We start from the raw sequence: 24,581 nt of genomic DNA, 5'->3' as shown, positions 1-24,581 counted from the left end.
TGAATTCATCTCGGGTGGACTTCCTTCCTGTATAATCGAGTAAATTGTTGTAAGTAGATTGTGTTGAAAATACGAAGTAAACGATTCTAAATGAAAGAAGCATACTGTGGGAAAAGAAAAAGACTCATTTGGAAGACCTGGACCGCGGGTAGCCATTTCAATGTTGGGTCTTGGATTCATTACATAAACCTTAATCAAGCTTAACTTGCTCATGGATTTGCTGACCACGAACCGAGGTCGAGTGACACGAGACCTTGCCAGACAAGAACCACGTAACTTCTATACAAATCAAGCTAGAGGAACACTGTCAGACCTGGACTTCCGGACCGGACCTTCCGGCAGCAGCAGGTCAACCTTAGAATAAAGTCTAACTTATCGCTTGTTGCTTCACCTAGTGTCCTCTCGAAAATTCCTATTGACTTCTGACAACCAGACTTATACTATTACTTCCAGTGCTTAGCATGGTGCGGTCTCTTCTTCTCTCATGTGGGTTGCTGTCGTTCGCTCTCGCAGAATCAGGTTGGCCGTCTACGTCATTCCAGACTGGAGAATGGCAACCCCCGTATCTGAGCCTCAATAAAACCGGTGAAACGGACCCAGGATATCTTTTTATAGGCGTTCGAAAATACAAACAAGCCGGCAACGCGCCCACAATCTTCGACAACAATGGCAACATGGTGTGGCAGGGCCCACATGGGGAGAACATGGATTTTAAGGTGCAAAAGCTTTTTGGCCGGGATGTGATCACATATTGGGATGCACAGCCAGATCTCAGGGTGCTAGGTTATGGATCAGCACATATTCTTGACACCTCATATCAAGAAATCTTCACAGTCACCCTGAACGATGACTTCCAGACTGCCAGTGGCAAAATATTTGACTCTTATATCGATGGTCACGAGCACTACATCACGCCCCAAAATACTATGCTGGTCTCGGCTGTCAATTTTACCCAAACAGACACTAGCCATCTGAGAAGAGGTAGGCCCGACATGTGGGTCATTGACTCTCTGTTCTACGAAATCGATATCAAAACAAATCAGATCTTGTTCAAATGGGATGCACTGGAGCACATTCCGATCTCCAAGACAAGACTTGACCTGAAAGGTGGCAAGAATTTGACAGACGCGTGGGATGCTTACCACATAAACTCGGTCACGCCTACGAGACATGGATATCTGGTTAACTTTCGACACATCTTCTCTGCTTTCTATATCAACAAGAACGGTTCCGTCCGATGGGAACTATCTGTGAGTGCACCTAATCATGGCCATATTGTTTTATCTCTTTTTATTTGTTTGCTTGAATATATCCGCTCACTTGATAATTCTTCTAGGGTGACAGTGAAGGTGGCGGTGACTTCAAAAGTCACAACGTAAAGTTTGAATGGCAACATGACATTCGTGTCTACAACGAATCTGACGAAAGCCTGGTTCTCAGTCTAATGAACAATGATGCCATGGAAAATCAGGACAAAGGCCCATCAAGAGGACTGGTTGTCTACATTGACCTCGTCAGCAAGGAGGCATGGAGAACACACGAGTTGACAGATCCAACGGACATCGTTGTCAGCGCAACCCAAGGTAGCCTCCAGTTTCTCCCATACACAGGAACAGAACACATGCTACTAGGCTACGGGTCGATACCAAAATTCAAGGAATACGATGCAGACGGAAACGTGGTTCTCAGTGGTCAATTTGGAATCAACCCATTTGAGGCGAATGCCTACCGGATATTTAAATTCCCATGGAGAGCTTATCCGCATTGGGATCCTGTTCTAGTCGTCAACCAAACAACAGAGTATACCACCGATGTTTACATGAGCTGGAACGGTGCTACAGATTACGACAACTGGGCCATTTTATCAGCCCCCTCTAAGACCTCCTTATTACAGGAAGAAAAACTCCTCCTGGCTCATGAACGGACTGGATTCGAAACCCATGTCCAACTTGAAAATGTCAACGCTAAATTCATCTTTGCTGTTGCCAGAGAGGGCGAGAAGATCTTGGCAAAGTCACCTATTGTGGAGTATTCTGCTTGCTTCATTACTCACGGACAAAAGAGCCTAAACGGCTTTGAGAAGGACGGATGGGACTACATTTGACACAATCTTCTTCACATGGTATAAAGGCGGGCTCTTCATTGGATCTCGCTCTCACATTTCTTGCATCAGTCATCAGTCAATTTCATAAACCGGATTCAGTACATGAGTTTTGAGTTCGGTACTATCTATACTCATATATCAAGGTTCATCCTGACGTGTACCTCCAGGTCATCCGACTGCACTAACTAGCAGAATACCTAGTAATAAATTACTTTAGTTTAACATTAACTCATAATGAATGACAGGGGTCACGTACTCTAAGCCTTAGTCAAGACAAATTCCTGTTCGAGACCAGGTTCATATCCAGCCAGTTTCAGCTTGTTATCGTCTGCGAGACGTAGGAAATAACCAGTTCCATTTGCAACCAGCTCGTATGTGTTATCCGCAACGAGCTCCGGGCGGTAGGATGTGGGATCCTCTCCAGCTGTGCATAGGCTATCCAGTGCTGGGCAATCGATGTATGCGCCAAGGGTATTTGTAACCAAGAAGTACTCTTCTTCGTCAGTCGGGGTAAAGTCCCAAATTTGGCCAGGGTGTCCATTGGCGGTGTTGAAGACGAGGTCTTCTTGACCAGGCACTTCAGTCAACACTTTGGTCTTCTCAAGACTGGCTGAACCGATCTTATAGGTGCCTTCGCTGAAGCAATATGCTGAGCTGCAAAGAGTGGCAAGAGCAGTCAGAGTGAGAAAGGACTTCATTTTGTTGGTGAGTGCAGACAAAATTGAAGAATATCGAAAGGTATAGATGATTTTAGGTTGAGATTGAGAGAAAGAATGGATTGTGTATTACATTGGACACGGAAGTTTTGCGCAATTTATATCTTCCAACAATATTTGGCCCGGGTGACCAATCTCGGAGGTTGGCTTGACCGTCACGGAGAGCCTGGAAAGAATGAGACAATTATGCGTAAACTATTGATCTGTGCATGGGTAAATATCGAGCTATTTACTGGCGTTACACAAAGACACATAGTATGCAGGGGGGAGTCTACTCGTGCCGGGTAAGGGCCATGCCGATCTGTCGATCAACCAGCCTTGGGGAAAATGATCATCATTGTATTCGTTGTTGCTATCTGACACAGCTAAAGAAGATGCTCAATGCCTCTTCTAAGCAACTTTCATGTGTTTTCCGCTCACGGGTCAGTATAGTATTGTTCATGCTTGCTGGATACCTAAAAGAATTGGGTTGATTCAGCTCAAGCTCGAGCCACAGACGTCATTATCCAAAGCCATTGGCTGCTGAAAGAGCTCGAAAAAGGAACGAAAATGTCCTAGTGTAACAAAACGATCTACTTTTGCGGTGTACAGTATGGAGCTCTTTCTGTGGCCATCGTGCATGATCGAGACTTACCTGCAGCATTCCCACGATGCGCCGTGTCATGTGGCTGGCTGGCTTGTGGTAATTATAATAATATTAGTCGCTGAGGTTGTGACCTCTGCCCAGGTGCGGAATGGAGACTATTGTTGATGGCTAATAGACTCATTGTTACTGTAGACCTCCTAACCCCGGAGAAACAAAAATCGAAACCTGAGATATCTTAATTGACTTCATAATTGTTAACATTCCTCCAATGTTAATCTGGAGACAAGCCGGCATCGGTCACTGCATCGGGGAAGATACGGCGGAAGGGACAAACGACATTTGACGACATTTGCAAACACATCAATGTTCTCATTATTTTTTGAATTATAATCGACCTAAAACTTCCATTTATCCTAAATGCGTATAAGGTTATCAAAGTTGGATATATGTCTTTTGCTTATTTTTTATACCTCGTATGCTTTCCAGTAAGGCGGCTGCGTACCAAGCTAAGCGGTCCCTCGATTATTTTTCTGCCAATAATGTCACCCCAAAGCCCCATGATGGTCAGTCAATGACAACAAGCGCCATGGACTCCGAGACCCCAGAACTGCGCAACATGACCTTCAGTGTCCTGGGTCCCGCTGCGCCCGTCCTGGCACCCCGAGCTGGCACATTGGCGATCGCCGGCCGTAAGACATTGTCTACGCCGCATTATCTGCCCGTCACGTCGCGGGGTGTCGTGCCGCATATATCCCACGACAATGTGCGCAAAGAGACCGCGATCAATGGCCTATACGTTGGACTCGAAGATTGTACGTGCGCCATTATCCACGAACCCTGGATTCCCCTTTCCAGCCTCCTCTCCCCCGCATAAGCTCTTTGTGCCTCCAACTGACAATCTATGCGCCCTCGGGCCTATATCAGTTATTGAAAAGAAACACCGTTCCCCGGTGTTCAAAATCCCTGTCGAAGCGAACGAGTCGCCATTGCGAAAATTCATGTGCGCGTCCAACGATTTGCCTTTGGTTCTAGCCCCGCGTCGGTTCCCCGCCATCCCATGCCCGCCGGTAAACACTCAGACCTCAATTGCGGTCTCCACCTCAGATGGGTTCCACCAGCTGTCAGCCCAGCAATACATTGAGGCGACACATAAGCTGAAACCTGACCTTGTAATTGGACTTGCGGATGTCGTATCTGGGAAACCACCCGGCAACAAGAGGCGGGGCAAGATGGTGGATCGGACACATGCGTATACGCGGGATGCGCTAGAGCGGTTATACGGAAAAACCGTTGCAGTAGACGAGAAGTGCAAGGCAGCGTATTTCGCGCCGATTCTGCCACTCGATAACGCGCAGCAATCGCTCTACTTGGATGATTTGGCAGACGAGTTCCGTGATCGTCTTTCTGGACTGGCATTATATGAATCCGATTGTCTCAGCTTCATCCCGGAGTCCCTGGGGGATTTGCCTCGTTTGCTCATCAGTGATCCTAGGGGACCTCATGCGATCCTCCGTGAGGTCTCGCTTGGCGCAGATCTTCTGACCATCCCCTTCGTTGGTGATTCTTCGGATGCGGGCATCGCGCTTGATTTTACTTTCCCAGCTCCTCCTAGAAGCGCTGACGAGAAGGAGCCATTGGCTTTGGGTATAGACATGTGGTCGTCCGAGTACGCGAAAGATACTTCTCCCCTGCGTGAGGGTTGCCAGTGCTACGCTTGTCGACGCCACCACCGCGCATACTTCAATCATCTCCTAGCTGCTAAAGAGATGGCTGCGTGGGCTCTTCTGCAGATGCACAATTTCCACACCATGGACCTTTTCTTCCAAGGAGTGCGAGAAAGTATTCAACGAGGCTCTTTCGAGCAGGATGTTGAGGCGTTCAACCGCACCTACGCCTCGACATTACCCGAGTCAACCGGCCAGGGTCCTAGGTACGTTGGAACCTACACTGATTGGAATTTTGATAGTCGCTGCAAATTCTTGCTTTATACTAATGGTTGTATAGACTTCGCGCCTACCAGCACCCCTCCGGGTCCAATCAACCCAGCCGCGCGCTTCGGGTATACGGTCGTCTCGACGATGCGCTCCAGAAGTTCCAAGATTCTCAGTCTTCTGTTGTTACTCCTGATACTGATGCAGAGGGTCTTGAGAAACATGGCTTTGCCGAGAAGGCTTAAATGAAAGCATAAACTCAGCGCGTTCCGTCCAGAAGCATTTTGGCGTCTTTTTGCTTTTATTTAGTGCATATATATGAGTTATGAAGAGACAACGAGTATATGACGAAGATGCTTAGCTCAATAAATTCCACACAAAGTAAAAGAAATGCATAGAGTCTAATTAGTCATCCCGTCAATTGCACGCTCAAGTACTATACAGGATCCCATATCTCGTGATACCATCAATCCTTTGCCCGTTTCCAAAAAGACGTGCATTCTTATTGCAATGAAAAAAATAAATAAAACAAAGCTGAAAATATGAACAAGAAACAAAAAACCCCAAGAAATGTTTGTTGCAGGGTATATCCGGCTGTCGTAAAGGTAGAAGTCGGTCACTACTGCGTCTCACCCGCCAACACGCGCCACATCCACTTGACCTCATCCTCTTCCTCCTTCGAACCAGGCTTCGTGCCAGCACCGTACTGCTGTCCAACGACACAAACAAGCCAGGCATCATTCTTGGTAGTATCGAGGAACCGCTCAGTAGGCGAGTTGCGTGGGTACACGCGGCGCCATTCCTCCCAGATGCGGAAAGCCTCCTCACCCCAAGCGCGGAAGCTGACTTCCTCAATAATAGTGGGTGTGATGATTTCCTTTCCACGGAAGACTCCCCATGTGACAGCGTTAGCGCTGTCCGGGTTCGACTCGTCGGCGTCAATGTCGCCTGTCGAAACTGGGTAAGAAGACTCATAGAGACCCTTTTGGTTGATAGCGAACCAAGCCAGCTTTTCGTCGTACTTTGCGAACATAGGCTGGAGGATCGTCTTGTAGTCGTTGGTAGAACAGAAGAACTCCACGAAGGGCTTCTGGAACACGAAACCCTCACGAGGAGGACCCCAGCCAAAGATGGGGTCGTCACTGCGGACGCCGTTGACAGCGGGCTGCGAGGCCAATGTCCACCAGCCACGGCCATCGATAAGCTTAAGCAGCTCCGGTCGAATAAGGTCAGTCTCCGGGTTCAAACCGCCGGTACCTTCTTCGGCACCACCTTCAGACCAGGGAACCATGTGAAGTTCACCGGAGACGTGACGCCGGAAAAGAGTGTTAAGGTCGGACGGTTCAACGGGATGGCCCCACAGACGGCGGGCGACGGCGTTGGTGACGTGAAGAGAGGGACCATAGCCATCAATCTCACCGAAGGCGGGCGAGCGGGCATCACCCCATCGGCCGTTGGGGAAGTCATCCCAAGTGGCCTCTCTGCCAAGAGCGCCGAGACCTTCAGAGATAAGAAGGGTTGTGCTGCGGTTAGGAGGCAAAGCAGGCATTCCCGAGCCGTCTGCTAGAGCCTCATGTGTAGAACTCCGAGAAGAGTCTTTTCCAGACAACTTGTCAACAATGACACGGTTGTATGGCTGTGAGTTAATAGAAGACCGGCGTCTTGACTGGAAGGTACGGGTTGGAACATCATCGATAGAGACGGTAGTGTCAATATCTATCGCGGTATCGTCCATGTTCACTGAGAAGGGCGGAATCATGTCACACTGCTCTAGGATAAATGACACTGTCTTCTCCAAGTTCAGTGTGTAGAAATGGAAACCCCGTGGCCCGGGAGACGGAAGCTCTCTGATACCTCCCACGATCTCACTGACAATATCCACACCGGCCCGCTTGACAGCATCGTCATCATGTTTAACAGCTTCAATGCGCTTAGCAACAGCCTCCGGCACCTTGACATGACTGAGCTTTGTCACGCGGGTAAGGATCTTGTAGCTGTGGATAGGCATCAAGCCTGGGATAATCGGGATTGTCTTGAAGACGCCCGACTCGTGGTTCCGAAGTGCGCTCTCAAACTTCTGGTACGCCTCCAGATCATAGGTAAGCTGTGTCATAATGAAGTCTGCACCAGCAACGGTCTTCTCAACCAAGTAAGGCAGATCGCGCATAGGATCCTGCACATCTTGGAAAGAATCCGCCGGGTGACCCTCTGGATACGCAGCGACACCAATGCAAAAGTAGTCACCGTGTGTCTTCTTAATGTATTTGACCAGATCAACAGCGAATGTAAAGTCCTTGTTGCTGTCGTCCTCTCCATCCATATTGTATTCCTCGCTGCGGGGCGGGTCTCCACGCAGGGCCAGGATATTGCGGATACCCAGCGCCTTGGCCTCCATCAATGCCGTATCCACCAACTCGCGGCTCATGTTGGTACATGTTAGGTGCAGAACGGTAGTCAACTGCAACTGGCGCTGGCAAACTTCCGCCAGCTCGAGGGATCGAGCCGCTGTGCTTCCGCCTGCACCCCAAGTGACCGTCACGAATAGCGGGCGCAGGGCCTGGGCCATACGCTCCAGACGTGCAGAGAGATTGACCAAACCCTATTGTAACATCGTCGTTAGCAGATATTCATATTTCTGGTGCAGCAGTATTTGATGCGCGGGGTTACCCCACCATTCGAGTCTTCGGTGGGAAGAATTCTAGAGAGAAGTAATTTGCGTCCGGCGGCAAGGCCGCGATCTTCTCTGTGAGCTTCTTCTCCATTGCGATGGGTGTTTGAAATGCAACGGGAGTAGGTTTAGGAAGCAAGAAAAGACTTGGGCCGAAGTGGACCATTCATGGGTTCTCCCAGGCCGCACCCGGGAATTGGTGATGTCTCCGCCTGCCGGTGGCCAACCCACAAACTAGGATCTACATGGTTCAGACCTGTTTTCAAGCCTGAAGCTACTCCTTTCCTATGAAAATTTATGAAGAAATCGCTTGGACCTCGTGTATACACAACTCGCCAAAAAATTTATTCTCATAATACCACTTAAAAATATAAAAAAAAGGTTGAAACCAAGGATCGACCCGATCCAGATTACTCAGCGATCGCCTTCGATCTAATCACGTAGATGCTCCGTAGACTTCGGAATTTGGCCTGTGCTCCCCATTGCTCAAGCTAGTCATGTTTTCCTGGTGAAACCTCAGCATCTCGAGTCATTGTCATCCAGTTAGGCGCTAACAATGGCATCACGTTCGTTTCCACGCTTTCGATGGAATGTCGCGCAAGCTAGATTTCCGTCGCGACGGAATCTCTCCACTCCTTCAAAGCACTCAACACCGGACCCTCGCTCCCGGCTACGTCAATTCAATGATCGTCTTCCCCGCTTTCTCCGTACCTTTACAACGCCCTTACTGGGAGCTCCGGTGACCCATGTTACATCCTTCCTCATCTTGCACGAAATTACCGCCATTGTGCCCTTGTTTGGGCTAGTCGCGGCGTTCCATTACGGCAATTGGATGCCAGATCTAGCATCAGGATCAGGGGAAAACAATGCATTCGATGAAGGAGCTGCACGATTTGGGCGCTGGCTCAGGAAGAAAGGTTGGGTCGACGAAACGGACGTCAGTGTTGTCGCGGAGCATGAAGTAACGGCATCTGGAGCTACTACCGGGAAGGAAGGGGCAGGCGTGCGGCTGATCCTCGAATTTGCGACAGCCTATGCGATTACAAAAGCGCTATTGCCTGTTCGGATAGCGGCGAGTGCTTGTGCAACGCCGTGGTTTGCGCGAGTCATTCTTAACCCAACAACCAAAGCAGCTAAGCGGCTATTTGGGAGGAGTTGAAAAGAAATTACCAAGTGTAATCTAGTGTAGACATATAGTCATGAATCATATGATCCTTGTATATTGTATTGGGTTTTCAGAGCCATCAGAGGCCTGTCTTCAGTTATCGCATTCTATATTGTAGAGATAGTCGTGGACAGACTCGTCAGACCCCAGGCATCATGGAAGACGAATAATTTACTCGTAGACCCAAGCGGCGGAGGCGTGCTTGTAGATGTTGAGCTCGGAAGGCTGGAACCAGAGGGCAATCTCCTTCTTGGCGCTCTCAACGGCGTCGGAGCCGTGGCAGACGTTGCGGCCGACATCGATGGCGTAGTCACCACGGATGGTACCGGGGGCGGATGCAAGGGGGTTGGTGGCACCGAGGATGACACGGCCGGTCTTGACGACGTCCTTGCCCTCCCAGACCATAGCGCAGATGGGACCGCTCAGCATGTCTGGTGGTGGGTTAGAAGGGAATTTCAGAACTGATGACTCGGAAGATCCGGGAACTCACAGGAAACAAGACCCTTGAAGAAGGGCTTGGTGGCGAGGTCAGCGTAGTGCTTCTCGAGGAGCTCCTGGCCGGGGGAGGTGAGCTTCATGGCAACGAGCTTGAAGCCACGGTTCTCGAAGCGAGAGATGATGGGGCCAATGAGTCCACGCTGTAGATATTATTAGTTTATGCGACTCAATTGCCGGTAAAATCCTTTATTTGTTGGATTCACCGGCGCGGAGAGTCTTCTCTTCATACCTGGACACCATCGGGCTTGATGGCAATGAAACTGTAACAAATTGATTAGCTTCACCGCCAGACAAAGAGGGGTAGCTAGCAAAAGACCATAGCTAGAGTATGAAGTGTGGGAGGTGGTATATAGGGCGAGGGTTATAACTTACGTCTGCTCGTCGGCCATTTTGATGAATTGAATTGAAGATCGGGAAGTCTGCAAGGGATGAGAAAAGAGGAAGAGGGAAAGAGGGAGAATAAATACCTGACAGTCTTTTTTTTGACCAGCCATTGGTCGATGGTGGGGCACGAGGTGCGCTGGCTTAGACACCTTGGTGCCTTGATACCTTTTGCCTTTTGGCCTTGTAGCCTTAGGTGTCTTACCCCAGCTCTCCACCGTCAGGCCAGCCTGGAGCTTCCCTATCACTAAAAACTCCACTGCGGATGCAGGTCATCATCCACCTCGAGATATTATTTTTGTCCAGGGATTGAGGGTCTCTGACTGCATATCTGTCTACAGTATGGCCCGGAGCCGGCCCGCGTCCCGTTGGACGCTATTCCTCTCTTTACTGGTTCTTATCGGGTGCATTGTTGTCCCCGGTGGTGAGTTGCCCTCTCAAGCTGCATGCCCACATGGAATGGCTACATGTCTAACTCTTGTCTTGAATAGCGACCGTGAAGCATGAAAACTTCAAAACATGTGACCAATCCGGATTTTGCAAGCGAAACCGGGCTCTCGCCGACGATGCCTCCGCCAAAGGTACATCATGGAGCTCCCCGTACGAGCTTGACCCGACCTCTGTACAGTTCAAGGACGGTCAATTGACCGGTACCTTGATTAAGACTACCACCACAAATGATAAAGTCCGTTTGCCTGTCATCGTATCTTTCCTGGAATCCGGTGCCGCACGCGTGATCGTCGACGAAGAGAAGCGCATGAAGGGTGAGATCGAAGTCCGACACAACAGCAAGGTGAACAAGAAGCGGTACGATGAGACCGAGAAATGGGTCCTTGTTGGAGGACTGGAAGCAAGCAAGTCCGCTGCGCTGAAACCTGAGACCGAAGCTGGATTCACCAAGGTCCAGTATGGGCCAGGTGACAAGTTCGAGGCTGTAATTCGTCACTCTCCATTTGAGCTGGAATTTCAGAGGGATGGCGAAACACATGTTCAGCTGAACCACCAAGGCCTTCTGAATATGGAGCACTGGCGTCCTAAGGTCGAGAAGGAAGGAGAGTCTGAGTCCCCGTCCGCTGAGGATGAAAGCACTTGGTGGGAGGAGAGCTTTGGTGGTAACACCGATTCCAAACCTCGTGGCCCTGAGAGTGTTGGTATTGATGTGACCTTCCCCGGTTACAACCATGTATTCGGAATTCCTGAGCATGCGGATTCGCTTTCGCTCAAAGAGACCAGGTATTTGCAGTTCACCATCATATCCACTGGGTGGATCTAACCATGATCTAGGGGAGGTCCCGGAAACCACGAGAACCCATACCGCATGTACAATTCCGATGTCTTCGAGTATGAGCTTAACAGCCCAATGACCCTGTACGGCGCTATTCCTTTCATGCAGGCGCACCGCAAGAACTCCACGGTCGGTGTCTTCTGGCTCAATGCTGCTGAAACCTGGGTCGACATCGTAAAAAAGACCGCCTCGTCAAATCCGCTTTCTTTGGGCGCCAGCTCAAAGACCAACACGCACACTCATTGGTTCTCCGAGTCTGGCCGAATCGATCTTTTCGTTTTCCTTGGCCCCTCCCCCGGGGAGATCAGTAAGACATATGGAGAACTTACTGGCTATACTCAACTGCCCCAGCACTTCGCCATTGCTTATCATCAATGCCGTTGGAACTATGTCACCGACGAGGATGTAAAGGAAGTGGATGCCAAGTTTGACAAATATCAGATCCCTTATGACGTGATCTGGCTTGATCTTGAATATACCGACGACCGCAAGTACTTCACTTGGGACCCGCTTACTTTCCCCAACCCGAAAGGCATGCAGGAGAAGCTTGATGAATCTGAGCGGAAGCTCGTAGTACTTATCGATCCGCACATCAAAAACAAGGATAACTACTATGTTTCGCAGGAGCTTAATAGCAAGGGTCTTGCTGTTCAAAACAAGGACGGTGACGTTTATGACGGTTGGTGCTGGCCCGGTTCTTCGAACTGGGTTGATTGCTTCAACCCCGCTGCAGTGCAGTGGTGGAACAGTCTCCACAAGTACGACAAGTTCCAGGGATCGATGTCCAACCTGTTCATTTGGAATGATATGAACGAGCCTTCCGTTTTCAATGGGCCGGAAACCACTATGCCTAAGGATAATATCCACCATGGCGACTGGGAACACCGTGATATCCACAACGTGAACGGTATCACCCTCGTCAATGCTACTTACCAGGCCTTGCTGGAGCGCAAGAAGGGTGAAGTCCGCCGGCCATTCATTTTGACCCGCTCATACTACGCCGGAGCTCAGCGCATGGCTGCTATGTGGACTGGCGACAACCAGGCCACCTGGGATCACTTGGCCATGTCCTTGCCAATGGTTTTGACCAACGGCATTGCCGGATTCCCCTTTGCTGGTGCTGATGTTGGCGGCTTCTTCCATAACCCGGATAAGGAGCTGTTGTCGCGATGGTACCAAGCAGGAATTTGGTACCCATTCTTCCGCGCTCACGCTCACATTGATACTCGGCGCCGTGAACCCTACTTGATCAGTGAGCCGCACCGGACTATCATTTCTCAGGCTATCCGCCTGAGATATCAGCTTCTGCCTTCCTGGTACACAGCTTTCCATGAGGCTTCGGTTAACGGTACACCGATCGTGCGGCCCCAGTACTACATGTTCCCCGAAGATGAGGCAGGCTTTGCCATCGACGACCAGCTGTACCTGGGCTCTACAGGTCTTCTCGCGAAGCCCGTGGTGACTGAAAACACATTCACCACCGACATTTACATTGCCGACGATGAGAAGTACTATGACTACTTTGACTTCACTGTCTACCAGGGCGCAGGCAAGAAACACACCGTCCCCGCCCCTGAAGACAAGATTCCCTTGTTGATCCAGGGTGGTCACATCGTCCCCCGTCGGGACCGCCCTCGTCGCAGCAGTGCCCTCATGAAATGGGATCCGTACACTCTCATTCTGACATTGAACAAGAATGGCGAAGCCGAGGGTACTCTCTACGTTGATGATGGCGAGACCTTTGACTATGAGCGTGGCGGCTATATCCACCGCCGCTTCCTGTTCCGTGATTCAACCTTGTCGTCCGAAGACCTTGGTACCAAGGGACCCAAGACTGCCGAGTATTTGAAGACCATGGCTGGCGTTACTGTAGAGCGTCTTATTGTTGTTGACCCGCCCAAGGAGTGGAAGGGCAAGAACACTGTGACCATCATTGAGGATGGGGCTAAGGCTGCCACCACCGCATCGCTAGAGTACTTTGACCAACAAGGCGGAAAGGCATCTTATGCCGTTGTCAAGAGCCCCAATGTTGGAATTGGAAAGGCGTGGCGGATAGAATTCTAAGGGATTAGCTGTTGTTCCTAGATATGACTTATATGCGATATTAGATTATCGAACAATTTGATATAGTAGATCTTGAGATTTCATGACATTCATTGCATCTGGAGTCTGATTGAGTCTTCCCTTGGGAGATGCCTGACAGTACTTCATTTAAAAAAAACGATAGGTAATTCAACTTTAATCTACTTTCAACAGGATCTCGGGAATCAAAGCGTATTTGATTCAGGTATTACTCAATTTCATGCCTTTCTGCATAAATTCGACAAATGTTTCCATCATGGTCATGGACTTCCAAAGACAAAGTCCCACTTCTAGACAGATACCAGCCCACTGAGTTCTCTCCAACAGCCTGCCATGTATTCTTGGCATAGAAGCTTGCCGGCTCGTAGTCTGGATAGTATTGTCGGAATGTCTCCATCGTTTTGTAGTTGGCAGAGTCTAAAGTGTAGAAAGCCCCCTCGATAATGAACTCTGGTTCATGATGGCGTATTATTTTTTCATGAACAACGACGAAGACATCTGATTGTGTGACTTGTTGAACCAAGTCCTCACGGGAAGCCTCATAGTGTGCTTTGTTGACTTCATCAATCAAGTCGGCCGGGAAGGGATATGTGTGAATCATATTGATTTCGTATAGCGAAGATAATTCTAAGCCGAAGTAGAAGAAGGTCACAGATAGGGCCAGCAAGTCATTCAAATGTATAACAAAGAATGACGTGCAAAGAATAGTACGGCCTATACCGGCTCTTCTTTTTTGACCTTCAATATTACGAGGATCCTAGGTTCGGGTTTCCTCAAAGTCTGGCTCTCTGAAACTTAATGATTGAAAACCATCCGAGGTTTCCCTACATTATATACCAGATGTCTTGTGTGTGATTGATTTAAAAGGAACTTCTCCAACGCCATTTTGTTCCAATTGGGGAAATTAGGCTTAAACGCCCACGAACAGTCTCCACTCAACTGCAAAGGGATTAGTGCATACATTGAATCCGTGGTGTAGCCGCCGTGTTTATGAAAAGTGACTCACTTGTCATAGTGTAAGCAGACTAAGATGCGAAAAAAACAACTTGGAGCAGGGTGATTATGATAGTATGTTTTTCCATGAATTTTAGTATGTTTATACTTCAATGATCGACAGGGTGCTGACATAAGCTGAAACGGGGAGAAAAAAAGCCGCTTGCGTCGTCACGTTGGACTCTCTCCCTTTTGGTTCCTCCCCGTTTCTCGTCCCTGTTCCTTGTCGCAAGGCCTGTTTGGGTCCTCGTTTGCCACTGGAGCTTATACATATTCATCGATTCCTACCAGAAACGACCCATATCCAAAGATAAACGAACAATCACGCCAATCAGTCGCTTTGTATACCCTCCGGACAACACGGAACATCTTCACCGGCAACATGTATCTCATTCAACTGGCAATTGACTATGCCGCTCCTGTTTTGTATGTTGGAACCAATCCCATATTGTGGCTCTAGATGAATGCGAATGCTAATCATATTCTCTTATAGTCTCATCTCGTCTCCCGTCACCTCTTACCTCGACCAGATCCTAAGCATCCACCGCTCGAGGAACTCGGCGGGTTTCTCATTGGACATTCCTCTGATTATGCTGGTCGCGTCAATCTTAAAGTGAGACTTCATGTTTAGATTTAGGCATATCGCATACTATGACTGACCTTGATACTAGGGTCTTTTATTGGTTCGGAGAGTATTACTCCAAAGCCCTTTTGGCGCAGGCCATGGTTATGGTTGTAGTGCAATCGGCACTGCTCAAGGTTGCACTGGACAACCGACCTGCCACCGGAGCGAAGAACGGTATTGAACATACACCATTTAGCAGCGGCAACAACGGCTTCACACGGCCGTATGACTTTTGGCAGTGGAGGAGCACAAAGCCGTAAGTTTTGAGCATCTGCGACAGAAAACCCGGACGCATATAGCTGGAAATACTGACCCATTGTGCTTTAGGTACTGGATGTTCCTCTCCTACTTCGTCGCTGTTCTGTTTGTGCTTCACATCACCCCGATCTCCGACTCCCCCTCCTACATCAGCCTGCTGGGCTGCGTCGGTCTCGCCGTCGAGGCCATTCTCCCCATCCCACAAATCCTGGCCAATCACCGCTCTGGCTCCTGTAAAGGATTCCGTATCTCTGTCCTGGCCTCGTGGTTGATTGGTGACTCGATGAAGATGAGCTTTTTCTTCTGCAGTACGGAGACTATCCCCTGGGCATTCAAGCTCTGCGGTATGTTCCAGTGCGTCTGTGATTGCTACCTGGGCTTGCAATACTGGATGTTCACTCGGAACTCCGTGCGGGCCGCAGGCAGCTCCCAGGAGCAGGAAGAGCGCTGGGGCGCCGGCGAGAAAGATATTCGCATGACCTGAAGACTTGATGCTTTTTTTGTTGTTTTGCGACAAATAATTCCTGTAGATAGATAGTGGAGATCCACTCAAACCATAGCGATCATAGATCTGTAATAATTCAATGAAACGACGTTAATAATGCACTCTTCTTTACTTTTAAAATGATCTTGTTATAGTAGATGTGCCATTATGTGAATGTATTGCCCTGTCGCGTCTGCCCCGCAAGCGCCGGTTCGGGAAATGATGGAATGCGAGCTGCCCCGCGATTGACTTCGACTTTCTTTAATCGCGGCCAACGATCCTCCTCTACAGCGATTACTACGTCAGCTGCCGGTAAAATCTACAAAATGGCTTCTGTATCTACTATTCGCATCGGCTATGTGCCTGGTACGTCCTTGTTATTAGTTTAAAGCTTCAAAGTCCCCGAAACGGCCAATAGCTATCCGAGCAAGATGTACTAACACCTCTTCTACATTGAATAGAGCACTACTTGACCCCTCTTCACCTTGCACTGCGCTCCAAGGCCGTCGCATCTCTTCCTTTCAAGATTGCTCTTACTCCATTCCCTTCTGGAACTGGTCATATGATCACATCGCTGCGCGGCAATGAGATTGACATTGGTATCGGTTTGACCGAGGGCTGGGTTGCCGGCTTGGCCGGTAAGCAGCAGGCACAAAGCGCCGGAGATGGTGGATACAAGGTCATCGGACACTGGGTCGACAATCCTCTGCGATGGGCAATTGTCACAGGTCGCAACCGCAGCGAGATCAACGGAGTGTCGGACCTACAGGACTCAAGAGTCGGAGTGAGCCGTCTTGGAAGGTGAGCAACACTATTCACGCTTGTTTTGAACAAACAGCTTTTATAGCGAAACTGCGGTCATAAGGATAACTTCTAACATCGTCTTACTAGTGGCTCTCACATCATGTCCTTCGTCCTCGCCCAACAGCAAGGATGGAAATCTGACTCCTTGACATCTGTCCCTCTTGGACCCTTCGGTTCCCTGCGGAACGGAGTGACTGGCCTTGACGAGGCCAAGCCGGAGCAAGCACCCAACCCCACGGCCGAATTCTTCATGTGGGAGCACTTCACAACAAAGCCCTACTTCCACCCGACAGCGGAGAAGCCCAACCCACCGCTCAAGAACATCGGCGAGATCTTTACTCCCTGGCCCTCATGGATGATGGTCTCATCGACAGCACTTTTCCCCGACCCTGCAAATGATGACCGCCTTACACAGCTGTTCCAGGCTCTGGACCTCGGAATCAAGGAATTCGAGGCTGATACCGCTCAGGTGGTCAAGCTTTTGGGTACTGGCGAGCTTGGCTGCACTTATATCGAGGAGGATGCTACGGAGTGGCTGAAAGATGTCAAGTTCACCGATAGCACTCGTGGTGTTGACCGCGACGTCATCAAGGGTGTTGTAGATGTGCTTAAGGTGGCTGGTGTTATTGACCCTGCCATGGACAACGAGGAGGCTATTCAGCGGGTCATTGGTATCCCTCGATGAAAATATCAAAATATTAGATTAAAAGCTGTGTCTACATCGACAGGTAAATACGAAAGCGATGAATGAATACTGTACTAGGACAAAACCAGACTTCCAACCTTGGAAATGCTTTATTCAAGTTATAGGACTGGCTGCGGAGAGCTAGAAGGGAGAATGTCTCGCAGCCACTCAGCCGTCATTGCCACCATCTCCTTAGTGCAACTATGCCCCGTATTGTCCTGTACAAAAAATGTAATATCTTGCTTGTCACCTAATCGCTTCTGTCGTTCTTCCACCCAAGCCGCCGTATACTTCGCTGGAACCAGCTTGTCATACTTCCCGTTACACAAAAGCAGCGGCACATCAGTGGGAAATTCGTCTGTGACTTGCTGATCATCTTGATTCACAATCTCTGCTAAAGCACGTGGCCATCGCTTTTGTTGTGTTGAGTTCATTGCCTGACGGAGTTTCTCATAATCGAATGGCTTTCCGGGACTGTTCCCAATAGTCGGGTCGATACCCAGACGGCTCAGAAGAAGAGTTGATATGCTTGGACAGCCGACAACCATGGCGTACGCGTGGAATTGACCTGGTGATGTCAATGAGGCGATACGCCACGCTGTGTGTCCGCCGAGAGATACCCCGAACATGATGTTGTAAAATCGAGTGAACTGAGGAAAATAGGTTGGAAGGTAATCCAACACCAATTTGAAATCCTGTGCGGATCCGGAGATCATGGATACCAGATCCATACTAGCGAATTTAGCATTCATGTTAATATTCCTGAGCATGAGGATCGGGACATACGCATGATTCTCGTTGCCATTCTTCCAGGTCTTGTTTGCTTGAGGGTCAACCTGTTGGGTATTAATAACGAAACACATGGAAAGGGGCCTGTATTTACCTCGCGATCTCCATGGTTTCGCATATTCATGGTTACAGCAATCAGCCCAATTGGCCCGCTCTTGCGCTTGTCTGTCCGATACCGATGAAGGATTTCATGTGCCATGTCTTCCATGACGCGGTAGGTTCGGGTACGGTTGTGTGCCATGTACAGAACAGCAACCTCCCCCGTCTGTTCACTTGACTGACTCGCATTGACCTCTTTTAATCCATATATATAGATTTTAAGCCCACCGATCACCAATTCTGTTTTGCTTGAGAGGGGTGTGCTAGGGGGAAGAGAGAAGCGAGGCTCATGGCCATCTCCAGTTTGAACAGCTGCCATTTTTCACTGTATGAAGATGATACAGTCGCGCAGCAATAAACTTAGAATCTCTTATAAAAGTATTGGTTCTTGGAAATGGTTGTATGGACAAATGAACCGGGTTGTCTGCTCGCAACCGATTGAGCCGAGATAATTAACGAATTAACCGCCCCACGCCCCCACCTTCCATGCTTGTTCATGCTTGTTCCAAATTGACCGAAGTATTGCCGCCCCCTCACAAACTATGTCGATCAAAAAAGGCAAGAATGATGGGAGTGGCATTGAAACTGGCCACATGGTGACCAGCTTGCTGATTATCTGAATTGGGCACAGTGCTGGGCCAGTCATGACCTATCACCGAATCATATACCAACCCCACCAATCCCCGACCAAAAGAGTAAATGACAGTGTCAGACGCAAATGCAAGCGTTTTGTTTCGTCGGCTGCTCAGCTGATCTCGTGCGGCCCATTGTTGAATGAAGTGCGGAATAGTTGGCAAGCACTCGTCTTTCCGTTCACCACCCCAGTACGAAATGGTTGTGTCGTTTCCACCGTGGAATGCTAGTAAAGGAATATTTGTTCGTGACGCCTTGCAGGGCATTCGTACTGTCGATGGTAGACAAGGTAATGTGTCAACATAATAAGCACCGGATACGGGAGCAAAGGCCGCGAAGCGGGAAGACATCTCGGGGTCACACGCGAGTACGTTGCAGAAGCCACCACCGTCAGATTTGCCTGTCGTCCAGATACGGGTGGTATCGATACAATATTGCGAAGTTATTTGGTCCAAGATGTCTCTTGTGAACTTAATATCATTGGTTGTGACGCCTGGGACGCCTTGCCATTTGTTCTGTGTCCACAAAGGTCAGAGAGAAAGACTTTGATAGTAACGAAATCAATTTGAAGGGTGGTTTCTTTCCTACATCTATACCCTGGGGATATACAACAATATCCTTGGTGTTGAACTCAGGATTGGTCAGTTGGTCAAGCTGCAATTGACTTTCGGCAGTCCGGTCACCTCCATGGTATGACACAATGACGGGATTCGGAATATGGGAATGATACTCCGGTGGAATAGAGATCAGAAAGCTGCGATCTATACCGTCACTTTTGATTGACACGTTAAAGAGACCACCTCTGGATTGCCCTGATGGAAGCTGTATGCCTCCACATAGTGTAGCCGCCGCAGCTGTAACTCCTAGAAGAAGTATCCCGATGTAAGAAGGTGCCATGACGGAAATTACTACTTTGCTAGATTGCAAAATAAAACAGATAGAGAATATGACCTACCATATCTGACTTATATGTGCTTTGCCCCTTCGCTCTCAGGCCTGCTGCACCATGCGCTCGGGTTACACATGCACTACCCCAGCTTTTCCCCGCAGAACATTCTTTGTACAAGATATAGTTCGCTTACGTAGTACTAGATCATGGTATGCCGGCTGCCACGCTGCTCTTGCCGGATTGCCGGAGAATTTCTTTGCAATCTAACAAGAGTGAGAGGTACTATCCCGGGTAAATGTTCAGATGCCCGACTGATGCTTATGCAAGGGGGCTTACAGATGGTGGGGCCGGTATTATTAGCCACTAGGACGATGATTATTGAGATTGAATACATGGTGATGAGCAAGGGCTGTTTTATTGAATCACATATTATACAGGTTCAGCGGTAGCTCTCCATCCATCCCATTTCCGGGAAAACCTGTGAATAGTCCTTGCGATTGGTCTGACAATGCAAAACCAGGGCTGAGTAATTGCTCAAGAGCATCAAAATCTGCAGAGTAATGGGTATCAAATCCGCCAGTAATGTCTTCCGCACCAAGTGCACCAGTGCCAGCACCATTCGGCATATACTGTGCAAGATTGGGTGTCATTATCTCTGTTGTGGAACCATTATTATCTTCTTGCCCAATCTGATTCCTGGCATTGAGAGGAGTAGTCCTTTTGGGAGTATTTAGGCCCTGAGCTCCATTGTTGTTGTGATTGATCAAAATAGCTTGTGCACGATCGAACAGTCGATACATAACACCGGCGCTCCAATAAGTATCGCGCAAACTTTCTAGAAATAACAGGCAGAGATTGAGCCTATTCTTCGCCAGGTTGGCTTGAAGTAAGCTGCTGGATTTGCAGTCGAATAGATGGATTTGCATGGCAGGAATCAAGGATGTGATGCTAAAACATAATGTCAGTTATTGAGCCTCAGGCCAAGGGCAAATACTTACAACATGGGCTTGATAGACTTGACGAGATCTAGCTCAATCATCTTTTCAAGGGTCTGGTTTGTAATTGAGGCAGCCTCTCGTGCCCGATTCTGCGCTATTTTCTGCCAGGTGGCTGACGAGTTTTCCGGAAACGATGAAGGTGAATTCAAAATATACGGCCGATAGAGTACAGTCACACTCGCTCTGGCATATGTTAGATAAGAAACAAACACAGGGCAGGAATGAACAAACTGGTAAAAGACCTGGAGGTGATATTCGTGATTACGAACAGTATCACTTGCGGCGTACATCACCGTTGGCTCACTTTGGTGGCATCCTAGCAGTTCTGCAGCCAACCCATCAATCTCTTCAACACTTGCCTTAGGAGCTTTAAGTCTGTAATGAGCCCGTAAAATGCGGCCAAGCACAAAGCTCGTCCTAACGAGCCTTACCCACATTTCAGCAAGGCAGTCTAGATCTGGAGGAATGAATCTCTGCCGGGCCTCCGCAGAAACAAGCTGCAATTCGTGCAATACATCATCTGGGCAAGGGAAAAGTGCGTCACAATCTTCATCATGAATTCGCATAGGTCGGCCTTTGGCCAAGGATATCCATCGATCTCGGAGTAGACACGTCCACCAAAGACGACGAGTAAGGCGTTGGTGCTCAGACGATGATGGGTGGTTATTTCTTGTTTGAGAGGTGCTACAGCGATGTATACCGATTCCTTGGGCCAGGGTGATGGCGATTCCAATCCAGTGTGACGCCCCCGTATGATCCTGGGCATCTGTATACCAGAAGCTCATTAGAAGAACTGATCGAATGAGGACAAGTTTATCTGTGCGGCGGTCAACGTCGTAGAAAGCCTAGAGAGAGAATTAGTGGCTACATCGTTTCTTCATATGTCAACGTGACATACCTTGGCTCTTCTGTACATTGCCCTCTTCATAGCTTTCCGAGATTCAAATCCCGCCCGTTGCAAAACTTCGATATCAGCATACTGATAAGTCATTAGTGACTAGTATCTGAGTTTAGGATTTGGCAGACTCACATTGGTCGCTGCAAGAAGCATACTCCAGAACAAAACAGGGCTGATGTTATTTGTTCCATTCTGTACATACTCATTGAGGAATGATGGTGCTTCCACCACGGGCTGGAAGAAATGTACATGATGAAAATAGCATCTTATGAGTTCATCACAGACATCCGTTGGTATGGTCGCAAATCCTCCTTCATGTCGAATATACTCTATCTCATGTGGTCGAAGATTCGTGCCTGTCCCTGAGATCTTGCCTGGTTCAATGCTGGCGGGTGATTGATGGGCCTCTTGTGGCACCCCTGGATGACACAACTCATATACAGACTGCCTTGGACCACGCGTATCACCTGGAGAATATCAGTAAGAGTACCCTCGATACAAAGAAGACGAGAACCTACCAATATAAGAGCAGGCACTATCATCAGGTAGAACGCCGTCCGTGTCCGTGGTCGCATCCGTTGTCTTATCGCCTGAATGGGCAATTGTTTGTGTCTCTTCCGTTCCGGCGATTGCTACCCTTGACATACGCGGTCTATCTTAGATCAGTATATCAAAGCACAGACCAGGAATAGACAGCTCCACTCACCGATGCTTTTTGCGCGGAAGAATCTCACATACAGCCGTCTCATGCTGGCAGTTTGTGCATGGTGGACCGATCTGCGTCACATCACAGCGAATCTTGCGTTGATTACATGGTTTGCATGCGACACGAGATCGTCGACCGGTCCTTTTACCGGAATCGTCCATTTTGTGGATCACAAACGTGGAGTGGAGGAGAGAATTGCCGCGGCCAAGAGATCGGGAAGACATGATTGCTTTATGTGTGGGGCCTCCCTACCGGCCCATTCGGTAATTTCGGCAATTATCTTCAGCTTGCACCAATGCAAATCCGGGGATCTGGGGAAAAGTCAATAATTATGATCGAGCTTTATCACAATGGAATGCTACATATAAATACCTTGGAGCTGTCTGTTACGGCCCTATGATGCTACTCCTACTGGGCACTTGAATAAAATCCCATTTTGAACATGGATGACTCCATCAGACGCGTCGAGAAGCTCAACCTCGAAGAGGTGGAGAAGGTGGATGAAATGAATAAGAATGTTGATCCCTTCTCACCCGGAGAAGAGAGACGACTGGTTCGCAAGCTCGATTTATGGTATTTCCCCACTGTGCCTTTCTTGACAGGTACCTATACTGACTTAACAGGATCGTTCCCCTTATGATGTTCACATATATGCTGCAGAGCTACGACAAAGGCATCATGAGTGCCGCCACACAGTTCAACTTCAACGATGATCTCGGTTTGACCACTATCGTAGGATATGAAGCAGATGGTACAGCTATAACCAACAATCGACGGTACTCCAATGCTTCGATGATTTTCTATATTGGCTACTTGGTGGGCACATACCCCATGATGTATCTGGCGCAACACTTCCCACTATCACGCGTTATTTCAGGGGCAACGTTTCTATGGGGAATAGTAGTCATGTCAACTGCCGGTTGCTCCAACTATGCTGGCATCATGGTCAATCGACTCGTGCTCGGCCTTCTCGAGTCCGCTGTCGCACCAACATTCACTGTCTTAGTCACCTTCTGGTGGACTCGTGATGAGCAGGCCTTGCGTACCGGACTTTGGTACTGCTGTGTTGGGGTGGCCACTACTATCTCGCCTTTGATTAACTACGGACTTGGCCAAATCCATGGATCCCTCGTCTCATGGAAACCCATGTTCCTAGTCCTTGGCGCTATCACCACCGCCTGGGCAATTGTCTTGTTTTTCTGCTTGCCAGACAGTCCTATCACAACAAAAGGACTCAATGAGAATGAACGCCAGATTGCTCTTAGCCGACTTGAGCGCAACCAAGCAGGCACAATCAGCCGTCAATTTGATAAAGCCCAGTTCCTCGAGACCTTTCGAGACTTCAAGACATACAGCTGCACCCTTATCATTCTCTTGACAGGAGTGCCTTCTGGTGCAATTGGTACTTTCGGAACTATCGTCATTAATGGGTTTGGCTTCAGCCACTTTGACTCGCTGGCATTGACATGTCCGATCGGTGCTATCACCGCACTATCCATATTGCTTGTCGGTTACGTGACACGAAAGTGCAATGGTACTCGCTACCTTTGCATAATAATATGCGCTCTTATCTCCATTGCTGGTACTTTGATCTGCTGGCTAGGACCTCGCAGCAATAAGGGTCTTCTATTTGCTGGAATTTTCTTGATCGCTGTCCAGGTTGCCGCTGGTGGATTGGCCGTCTCACTGGTTGCGTCCAACATCGCTGGCCATACCAGTAAGTTTTTCACCTTTCCCACGATGATCTAAACTTGGCTAACATCCAGCAGAAAAAGCAACCACCAGTGCATCCACATTTGTTGGTTATTGTATTGGCAACATTATCGGGCCACTCATTTTCGGTGCCTCCCCGGGACCTTTGTATCGTGCTGGGTTTATAGGCAGCTTTGTCTGTCTATGTGGAGTTGTGGTGACTGCTGCTATTAGTTGGGCTTACTTGCGTAGAGAAAACGCAAAGAGGGACAAGAGATTCAGAGCAGGTTCCGGTCAACAGCATATGCACTCAATTGACGAGAACTTGACAGATCTGCAGAACGAGGAGTTCCGATATGTGCTTTAGAGAAGTTCTCAACCTATTCAATTTACTTATGCAGAAATGACTCGCTACTATCTCGTATTATTAAAATGGCAGCCTGAAAATTTGCGCCAAAAAACGATCGGCGAATCCTCTATCGTTGTAATCCTTCGCTAGCGGCTGATAAGTATAGGACACTTGGCTTCCTGCTTACCAGTCGTCTCAAATCTTAACCAAGGATTTTTTTAAAAACCTCGAGTGAGAGCGAAGGTCAAATATTTCTATCTTGC

At 48.7% G+C, this 24,581-nt stretch overlaps 14 protein-coding genes across 14 annotated transcripts; 7 read left to right on the top strand and 7 right to left on the bottom strand.

The window, feature by feature from the left end:
* Positions 1-461: 461 nt before the first annotated feature.
* N7503_011257 (arylsulfotransferase family protein) lies at positions 462-2,104 on the top strand (the record flags this gene model as incomplete). The annotated part of the gene is made up of 2 exons (XM_057070803.1): positions 462-1,250; positions 1,337-2,104. 2 exons carry the CDS (start codon positions 462-464, stop codon positions 2,102-2,104), a joined length of 1,557 nt encoding a protein of 518 aa, XP_056917414.1.
* A 257-nt stretch (positions 2,105-2,361) lies between these two features.
* Positions 2,362-2,802, bottom strand: N7503_011256 (uncharacterized protein; the record flags this gene model as incomplete). The annotated part of the gene is made up of 1 exon (XM_057070802.1): positions 2,362-2,802. The coding sequence occupies one exon, from the start codon at positions 2,800-2,802 to the stop codon at positions 2,362-2,364; it is 441 nt and encodes a 146-aa protein (XP_056917413.1).
* A 1,190-nt stretch (positions 2,803-3,992) lies between these two features.
* Positions 3,993-5,582, top strand: N7503_011255 (tRNA-ribosyltransferase family protein; the record flags this gene model as incomplete). The annotated part of the gene is made up of 3 exons (XM_057070801.1): positions 3,993-4,218; positions 4,262-5,336; positions 5,411-5,582. The coding sequence occupies 3 exons, from the start codon at positions 3,993-3,995 to the stop codon at positions 5,580-5,582; spliced, it is 1,473 nt and encodes a 490-aa protein (XP_056917412.1).
* A 374-nt stretch (positions 5,583-5,956) lies between these two features.
* On the bottom strand, positions 5,957-8,163 carry N7503_011254 (methylenetetrahydrofolate reductase (NAD(P)H) MET12; the record flags this gene model as incomplete). Its single annotated transcript, XM_057070800.1, has 2 exons — positions 8,010-8,163; positions 5,957-7,936 (listed from the first exon to the last, which is right to left on the bottom strand). Exons 1-2 carry the CDS (start codon positions 8,097-8,099, stop codon positions 5,957-5,959), a joined length of 2,070 nt encoding a protein of 689 aa, XP_056917411.1. The 5' UTR covers positions 8,100-8,163.
* Positions 8,164-8,561: 398 nt separating this feature from the next.
* On the top strand, positions 8,562-9,164 carry N7503_011253 (uncharacterized protein; the record flags this gene model as incomplete). Its single annotated transcript, XM_057070799.1, has 1 exon — positions 8,562-9,164. One exon carries the CDS (start codon positions 8,562-8,564, stop codon positions 9,162-9,164), a length of 603 nt encoding a protein of 200 aa, XP_056917410.1.
* Positions 9,165-9,341: 177 nt separating this feature from the next.
* Positions 9,342-10,057, bottom strand: N7503_011252 (nucleoside diphosphate kinase; the record flags this gene model as incomplete). The annotated part of the gene is made up of 4 exons (XM_057070798.1): positions 9,342-9,601; positions 9,661-9,808; positions 9,898-9,928; positions 10,041-10,057. 4 exons carry the CDS (start codon positions 10,055-10,057, stop codon positions 9,342-9,344), a joined length of 456 nt encoding a protein of 151 aa, XP_056917409.1.
* A 334-nt stretch (positions 10,058-10,391) lies between these two features.
* On the top strand, positions 10,392-13,398 carry N7503_011251 (glucan 1,3-alpha-glucosidase ROT2; the record flags this gene model as incomplete). The annotated part of the gene is made up of 3 exons (XM_057070797.1): positions 10,392-10,473; positions 10,541-11,282; positions 11,334-13,398. 3 exons carry the CDS (start codon positions 10,392-10,394, stop codon positions 13,396-13,398), a joined length of 2,889 nt encoding a protein of 962 aa, XP_056917408.1.
* A 226-nt stretch (positions 13,399-13,624) lies between these two features.
* On the bottom strand, positions 13,625-14,017 carry N7503_011250 (uncharacterized protein; the record flags this gene model as incomplete). Its single annotated transcript, XM_057070796.1, has 1 exon — positions 13,625-14,017. The coding sequence occupies one exon, from the start codon at positions 14,015-14,017 to the stop codon at positions 13,625-13,627; it is 393 nt and encodes a 130-aa protein (XP_056917407.1).
* Positions 14,018-14,704: 687 nt separating this feature from the next.
* Positions 14,705-15,806, top strand: N7503_011249 (PQ-loop repeat-containing protein). The gene is made up of 4 exons (XM_057070795.1): positions 14,705-14,835; positions 14,903-15,022; positions 15,081-15,290; positions 15,362-15,806. Exons 1-4 carry the CDS (start codon positions 14,792-14,794, stop codon positions 15,774-15,776), a joined length of 789 nt encoding a protein of 262 aa, XP_056917406.1. The 5' UTR covers positions 14,705-14,791; the 3' UTR covers positions 15,777-15,806.
* Positions 15,807-16,102: 296 nt separating this feature from the next.
* Positions 16,103-17,265, top strand: N7503_011248 (uncharacterized protein; the record flags this gene model as incomplete). The annotated part of the gene is made up of 3 exons (XM_057070794.1): positions 16,103-16,142; positions 16,238-16,577; positions 16,668-17,265. 3 exons carry the CDS (start codon positions 16,103-16,105, stop codon positions 17,263-17,265), a joined length of 978 nt encoding a protein of 325 aa, XP_056917405.1.
* Positions 17,266-17,384: 119 nt separating this feature from the next.
* On the bottom strand, positions 17,385-18,472 carry N7503_011247 (alpha/beta fold hydrolase; the record flags this gene model as incomplete). The annotated part of the gene is made up of 2 exons (XM_057070793.1): positions 17,385-18,101; positions 18,149-18,472. 2 exons carry the CDS (start codon positions 18,470-18,472, stop codon positions 17,385-17,387), a joined length of 1,041 nt encoding a protein of 346 aa, XP_056917404.1.
* Positions 18,473-18,686: 214 nt separating this feature from the next.
* On the bottom strand, positions 18,687-19,683 carry N7503_011246 (CE1 family esterase; the record flags this gene model as incomplete). Its single annotated transcript, XM_057070792.1, has 2 exons — positions 18,687-19,301; positions 19,396-19,683. The coding sequence occupies 2 exons, from the start codon at positions 19,681-19,683 to the stop codon at positions 18,687-18,689; spliced, it is 903 nt and encodes a 300-aa protein (XP_056917403.1).
* Positions 19,684-20,097: 414 nt separating this feature from the next.
* On the bottom strand, positions 20,098-22,438 carry N7503_011245 (uncharacterized protein; the record flags this gene model as incomplete). The annotated part of the gene is made up of 6 exons (XM_057070791.1): positions 20,098-20,623; positions 20,674-21,518; positions 21,572-21,652; positions 21,704-22,038; positions 22,090-22,208; positions 22,278-22,438. The coding sequence occupies 6 exons, from the start codon at positions 22,436-22,438 to the stop codon at positions 20,098-20,100; spliced, it is 2,067 nt and encodes a 688-aa protein (XP_056917402.1).
* A 281-nt stretch (positions 22,439-22,719) lies between these two features.
* Positions 22,720-24,336, top strand: N7503_011244 (uncharacterized protein; the record flags this gene model as incomplete). The annotated part of the gene is made up of 3 exons (XM_057070790.1): positions 22,720-22,850; positions 22,901-23,994; positions 24,047-24,336. The coding sequence occupies 3 exons, from the start codon at positions 22,720-22,722 to the stop codon at positions 24,334-24,336; spliced, it is 1,515 nt and encodes a 504-aa protein (XP_056917401.1).
* Positions 24,337-24,581: the final 245 nt, after the last annotated feature.

This window comes from Penicillium pulvis (genome assembly GCF_028828015.1).
Source record: "Penicillium pulvis strain IBT 33274 chromosome Unknown scaffold_8_segment0_segment0, whole genome shotgun sequence".
In the NCBI taxonomy this organism is placed as follows: domain Eukaryota; kingdom Fungi; phylum Ascomycota; class Eurotiomycetes; order Eurotiales; family Aspergillaceae; genus Penicillium; species Penicillium pulvis.
This window is presented reverse-complemented; position numbering and strand designations above follow the sequence as displayed.